Below are 7,285 nucleotides of genomic sequence, written 5' to 3' on the forward strand. Positions count from 1 at the left end.
AGCCGGGCGGGCCCCGACCGCCACCCTGCTGCAATTTCCCTGTGTCATGGCTCCGGTCTCTTAGCAACAGCCGCCAGTCCGGCCGCCCCGAGCCGCCGCCGCGGGCTCAACTCCACCCGGCGGAGCCCGGCGCGCAGCAGCCACACAAAAGAGGCGCGAGGGCCGGCGGCGCCGCCTCGGGGACCCGCCCGGGAGCGCCGCGCTAGGGGACGCAACGAGCGGGAGAATGAGCGGCCGAGAGGAGGGCTCCGAGGCGGGATGCGGGAGGCAGAGGACCTGACACTTCTTGGAAACTCTTGGAAATGGCTCCCGCCACAGCGCCGGAGGGGGCTGCCAGTCTGGGGCGGGCGCTCGCCCCTGCGGGGCTGCTGAGCCGCGCTTGGATGCAGGGCCCGGGGGCGCTGTCCCTGCGCTCCGCCGTCGGCTCGGGCTGAAAAAGTTTCTCCATGGTTCCTTTGTGTTGCTCGAGAGCCCGTTCGCCGGCCCCGACCTCCCTCGGTCTCCCTGGGTAAGTGAGCGATCTTGTGTGCGGAGAGTGCTGCCATTTTGAGCAATTCTGCCAGTCCCCAGCCCCTGGGGGCCCCTCCCCGCCCCTCGGGTCCCCGAACCCCCGCGCCCCGGGCTAGGGTTCCTGGAGAGGCTTTTTCCTGGGCTGGCTACACGGGATGCGCTGCCCAGAAAAAGCTAGTTCCAGATTGCTCTCACTTCGCTGCTGCCTGTCTTCTTTCCAGAGGCGGACTCCCAGCTGCTGCACTCATGTGACTCCGGCCAACGTCAATAAGCAGACCAAAGCCAGGGGCCAGGGGGTCGCCGCCCTGCCAGTGAGGGACCGGGGGTCGAGGACCTGGGTTGGGTGCCCGGCACAGCACAGCGCTGCCAGCCTGTGGGCTCCGAGCCTCCGAGCCTCAGAGTGGGGCTTAATCCATCATGAGCGGAGAACTTGAATGTCTCTCTTGGAAGCAGTTGTATTTTTAGACCTCCCTCCTTTGCTTCCCCCATCCTCCATTCTTTAACCACGGTAAGACCAGCTCCAGGCAGTAAACTGAGAGGGCAGCCAAGCCTGACTGCTAAGTTTGTTTTCTTTCATTAGGTATAAAGGAAAACCTCAAAGGTGGGTCTCCCGTGGCATCTGACCTTTGTCTGTATTTCGTGTCAGATGGTGACACATTAAAAGGGAGTACAGCCTTCAACTATTAAACTCATTTGAAAGATGTGCAGTAAAGGACTGTTGAAATCCATTCCTTACATTCTACCGGAGCCAAAGCTGCTTTGCTGAGGAGAAATCCAAGTGAGTTTCCCCCTCCCCAAGACATCCAGCCTCTTGGTGCACCTGATCAATGCCCAACCAAACATGTAGCCTTTCTTCGGTGGGAGAGCCACCCTGCCAACTGAGTCTGAGTTCGCTTCTTAAAAAATATCTGGTTCTTAAAGCCTTCTTAAGATAACCACGGATCTCCGGATTATTTAAGATGCTGGATTCCAAGGATCACTTAAAACAACAGTCTCTATATTACAACCACATAATAAATGTGCCTATTTATTTGGGATGAGAGATAGGCAATATATATTTTTTTCAATCTGTACTTACTGGTGCAGCTTAAAGGTTTATAGATGTATTCTCTATACTGACCCCTCTCTTATCTACCTGGTGATTCTCTTTACTGAAACCCAACTAAGTCCCAAAGATATGTTGATTTGCAAACATTGTAAAGAGCTGATTACCATTTGCATTCCCACTGATGGAGAAAAGATCCTGCCTATATTGATATAATGGAGGAACTCAAGGGCCAAAGCCTTTCACCCAATCACCAATTAAAAGCCAAATTCTACCTACCACACATTTTCAAGGGGGAATTTATTCTAAAACATGAATTATCTGACAAAGGATAGAATAGCAAAAGGCTTGGGAGTGATATTTAAGTCTTTCATTTCATACAATGTCCTTAATTTTAGCATCTCATAGGAGGGAAAACAACTAATGGGACAGAAAATGTTTTACTCTGGAGATACAGCAAGACTATTTTAGAGGTTGCTGAATAACCACCAATATGCATTTGTGAATTTACCTACCCAGGCTTTATTACAAACAACTAAATAAACTTCCTAAGAGTAATCCATTGATTGTTGCCACCCTCCCTTCCTAAAAATGACCTCATGAGAAAGGGATAAGGAGGGGGAAAAAAGCAAAAAACAAACGAACAACAACAGCAACAAAACAGCTTTGGCTTGGGGGAAATGTCATTCTACAAATCACATATTATGTAGGCTGCTTTACCTAGTTAATTGCCTCCTCATTTGAATACTGGAATTCTGTAGCATGCTCTTGGCACCTTAATAAGGGGTCAGAAAGCTATTATGGCAGAGTGTTAGTTTTTTTAATTGTAATTTTCCCATATGAGAAAAAAGATCTTTCTCTTGGAGATTCTAGGGGACTTCTCAAATTCCCTGATGAAATCTGGCACATGATACCTTTAAGGGAGTTCCTCTGAGGGAGGAAAGAAGGCCAGAAGGAAGAGCTCAGTTACATAAGCAGTTACCTAAAACTAAATATTCCACCCCAAGAAGCTGTCCAGATGTTGCCGGGAGGAGAGAAGGCTGTGCAAGGGATCTGCTTGCACTTAGCTGTAGGAATAGGCATAGATGGGAGACAACTTAGTGAAGGGATTTATTGTCAGAGTATTGCAATATCTCTGCTGCTTCCCCAGTGATAAACTCTGTTAATTATCTGAAGTAAATAAACCGCCTGCCAGCCATTATATGACCTTTAATTTTCATCCAGTGAAATAAATTCCTTTGTCTTTTTACAGTAGTGACTTTCCTGACTGTTTTAGTGACTTTGGGCCACACATTGACAGATTCCCCAGCTTAGAGAGACTTGAAACTCCTGTGGTAGTTCCCTTGAAAAATCTTCCAATTCCAGAAGGATTAAGGGAAAGAACCTTGCCAGGAAGGTCCTTAACCACTACTTTGCGTCCCTACATTTAGGTTTACTAATGGTTGGAACTCCACTGTTCATTTCAAACCCTCATATTACCCATGGAGTGTGTGGGGAAGATGGGTAGGGAGCGGGGAGAAGAAGGCATACTTTCAGGTGGTTTTATCACCACATACTAGTTACTGCAATGTTTTATAACCACCTATTAGTTGCTGCAACTAATAGGTCCCTTCCCTAATGTCTACCTGGCCCCAGCCTCTGTACACGGCCTTCGTTTCAGTTAGTGGGTAAAGGCCCTGGGGTTGGGGGCACACATGGAGTGGGATCTGGGAGTAGGGCAGCTGCAGCGTGAGATGTCACTGCAGCCAAGCCGACACCCTCTGACTGTCTTCCTCTGCTTTGCAGCAGGAGGAGGTGGCTGAGCAGCTAGTGGGCAGTTGGCGCCCTCCCTGAGCAAGCCTCCATCCCAGAGGCTAGTCCTGCAATCCACGAATTCGCCATGATCGCCACCGGAGGCCTGCTGAGGATTTCCGCCAGAAAGCAGGATCCACTCCGCCCCCCAAGTCAGATCCCCAAGCGCAAGAGGAAAGCCAAAAAGAGGCGCAAGAACGACGTGGTGGTGGTGAAAGGCAAGCTGAAGCTGTGCTCCATCTCGGGGCTCATCGCCCTCTGCGGGATCCTGGTGCTGCTGGTGGGCATAGCCATGGCGGTGGTGGGCTACTGGCCCAAGGCCACGGGGGCCAATCGGGAGGGGGGTAAGCAGCTGCCGCCTGTGGGCAGCAGCCACCGCGTCCCGACCACGGCCAACAGCAGCGGCAGTGGCAGCAAAAACCGGTCCAGGAGCCACCCTAGGGGTCCAGAGGGTGTCAACTCCAGTTCCGCGGGCGCGCCCCAGAGCACGCCTCCTGCACGAGTCGCCTCCCCTTCCTCCTCCTCCACGTCGGTGAGCTTCTTCTTCCGCATCTTCTCTGGCTACCTGCACTCTGACAAGCTCAAGGTCTTCGGGCCCCTCATCATGGGCATCGGCATCTTCCTCTTCATCTGCGCAAACGCGGTCCTCCACGAGAACCGGGACAAGAAGACCAAAATCATCAACCTGCGGGACCTCTACTCCACAGTCATCGACGTGCACAGCCTCCGCGCCAAAGACCTGGCGGCCGCCGCGGCCGCTGCCGCGGCCGCAGCCGCCTCCTCGTCGTCGTCAGCCCCTGCCGCGGCGCCCCCCGGGGCCATCCCGCTCAACGGCTTCCTCAGCTACGTGCAGTCGCGGGGCCTGGAACTGAAGCCGGGGAGCTGCGGCTCGGTGGCGGCCGGAGACGCCTTCGAGCGAGCCGCGGCGATCGCTGGCCAAGGCTCTGGCCGCCCACCCCGCGGCCCTGAGCGGCGGCCGCCCCCGGGGCGCCGGCGTCCCCGCCGGACCTGTCCCTCTTTCCGCGCTGTCCCGCGGGCCCCGCAGCCTGGCCGAAGGCAGTGCGTACAGCGTCTACCGCGAGCGCTCGGGCGTGGCCGGCCGTCGCCGGGCCGCCGCTGCCACCGCCGCCGCCGCCGCCAACGCCGCTAGCAGCTGCAGTAGTCCGGCGCCCTGCAGCCCACCCGAGAGCTGGGGGCGCCAGAGCACCGCCAGCTCCCTCGTGGACTCCTCGCTGAGCGCCTTCGCGCTGCTGCCCTTGCAAGGGGACCGCGATAGGGACGGGGACGCGGAGGGCGCGAGCTGCAGCTGGCAGAGGCCTCCGGGGGAACGCGGCTCCCTGGAGATCCCGAGGGGCGAGCTTGACCTGAGCATGACCAACCTCCGCGGAGCAGAGGGCAGCATGCGCGGGGCGAGCCAGGAGCCAGAGGAGTCCGAGGGCGCGGTAGCGGCGCGCGCCGCCAGGGGGCAGGGCGGCCGCCTGCCCAGGACCGGCAGGTACGCGGCCTTGCGGCGCCGCAGCACCAGCGGGCTCCCGGACTACCGGGTACCGCCGTCCCCCGAGCCCCCGCCCTCCCCGGGGAGTGCGGACCCGGACTCCAGCCCTCTGACCAAAGCCGCCTCCCCCTCGCCACCCCTGCGGCTGGAGGGCTCGCCCCCCACCAGGCGGGACTCGGGGAGCTCCCAGTCGGATGACCGATCCAGCAGCAATAAGGGCTACACACCCCTGCGGGAGGCCGGCACCTCCTCCGAGTCGGTCTTGGACGCAGTTGCGGGTCAAACGCGAGACTCTGTGGCCGCCCCGGTTCCGGGTGCGGAGCAGAGCTCCCCGGAGGGTGCCAGCCAGGAGCCACCCACGGCCGAGCAACCTCAGCCGGTGCAGAGGCAGTTTACAAACAAGGAGAAACTCTTCATGATTTCCAGGTCTCATGCCATAGGGGTAGAAGAAGGAGAACTGGAAAGTACAGGCATTTAGAGAAAGGAGTGGGGTGGGGGGAGGAGAGAGAAAATGGGAGAAACGGCCACTTGAATCAGTGCATTAACAGTTCCCTGTCTCTTTTGTGGACTGATCCGAGGACATCATTCAATATCCAAAGAGCTGCAGAATGTTATCCTTGAATTGCGTCCACAAGATTCCTGTAGATAACTCCAAGGATTTTGTTTTGTTTTGTTTTGTTTTAAAGCAAACTAGTCTTTTATGTCCGATGGTGATTGTATGTTCAATGAAAACCAAATGTATTAAAAGGTCAGCAATCTAGTCCATTAGATAAAATTCTTTTAATTTTCTTAGGATCAAAACAATATATTTTTGACAGTAAATGTGCACTTTACTCCAATTTTTTTTTAATCCCTAATTTCCCGACCCGTGTCCTCTGCGCTGGTTTTGCCCCTAGCTGCTTGCGAATGGCAGGCTTTTTTCTCCCTCCCTTTGCGGAACATAGAAGAGTTTGTCTCAGTTCTCTTAGAATTGATGTTCCTAACTGAAGTTAAAGCCAAAAGCATGAATAATTCAGGAACGAGCACTTTCCTTGCCCCACTCCACTCTGCTCACCCAATGCCCAAAAGCTTCTTCCTTTTTTAAACAGGTGTGTACGTTTTGCTACTAGGGTATGTGGTGGAGACTGGAGGGGGCCAGGAACTAGATGGACTGTTACATTCCGAAATTTATATCAAGTACACTATGCTTTATTGAGTGTTATCACACCTGTATTGAAAATAGCATTAATATTTAAAATCTTTTTTAATAAAAGAGGTTTCCGAACAGTTAAGCATAATATTGCCTCATTTTGCCTTGGAGCTAGCTCATCTGGTACCTCTGAAATATTTTGCTGTGACACTGCTACCAGGACTGTTGTGATCTTCCCCCAAAGTACTCAGAACCATTGTCACATGTCCAGTGTATTTTTAAGCTTAAAATGTAAGGTAATATTTAACATTTGGGAATTTCTCTTTCAAATAGAATGAAACTTTAAGTGAATAGTAATTGCCTATGATACTTCTCGTTTACCTCCAAGTATTAATTTGCAGAGCACCAGGCTTAATATTCCCTTCCCATCCTCGTGGATATCACTGATTGTAAGTTAATGGTCTTGAATCCATGGCCCACATAGACAAAAAGATAATGTTTTAATAATTTGGTAGATTGTTTACACTTGATGTCATTAAAAGTGAATTAGTTAATTTTCAAAACCAGGAGATACGATGTGGTCATTTTGATCCCCTTGGGCAAAGCAGCTAGTTTTGTAGAAAGAGTGCAGATTCAGAACTGAGATTGGATCCAGCTGTTGGCATCTCCTAGCTGTGTGACCTTTACAAGTCACAAATCCTGAGTCTCAGTCATCTTTTTGTAAAATGAAGAGAACCAGACATACCTCATGGAGCTATGAGAGGAATAGAACAGGGTCAGGGTCAGAGGAGGGCTTATATGTGTGGAGTTCACCAGCACCCTTGGCCCAGAGGATGTATTCAATAAATGGTGGTTATCATAATTATTATTACCATTATAATATGTTGCTGAATGCATACTGTAGAGAAGAATGGACCTTCCTTGAACTTGAGCTCAAGAAAGTCTAGTCTGAAATCTGGGATATCCACCTATTATCTGTATAATCTTAGACAAATCTCTTAATCCCTCTGGGCCTCTGGTGGATGATATAATCTCTATGATCTCCTTCAACTCTTAAAGTCTTACTTAAATTCAGGCTCTTGTCCTGGATGTAATCATATCACATTTGTACCCACAACTTGGCAAAGAGTGAATATACGTCGTCAACTACCATTAGCGCAACATTCTGTAATACATTTTAAAAGGGCCTCATTTATTCTCAGATTGGATCTGCATTAAACCAATAACTCACTTTAAGGCTGTAGATTGATATATTGGGCTCTTCTATAAAGCAAAAGTGAGTTTGCACTAATGAGTGACATGCTAGTGTAATGAG

General features: G+C 51.8%; 1 protein-coding gene across 1 annotated transcript; it reads left to right on the forward strand.

Moving 5' to 3' along the window:
* Nucleotides 1–417: 417 nt before the first annotated feature.
* Nucleotides 418–6,107, forward strand: TMEM200C (transmembrane protein 200C). The gene is given in 5 exon segments (XM_017867910.1): nt 418–508; nt 732–1,018; nt 1,091–1,288; nt 3,341–4,291; nt 4,293–6,107. Coding segments are annotated over 2 exon segments (1,884 nt in total). The 5' UTR covers nt 418–508; nt 732–1,018; nt 1,091–1,288; nt 3,341–3,434; the 3' UTR covers nt 5,320–6,107.
* Nucleotides 6,108–7,285: the final 1,178 nt, after the last annotated feature.

This window comes from Rhinopithecus bieti, unplaced genomic scaffold, assembly GCF_001698545.2.
Source record: "Rhinopithecus bieti isolate Rb0 unplaced genomic scaffold, ASM169854v2 scaffold_3856, whole genome shotgun sequence".
Taxonomy (NCBI): domain Eukaryota; kingdom Metazoa; phylum Chordata; class Mammalia; order Primates; family Cercopithecidae; genus Rhinopithecus; species Rhinopithecus bieti.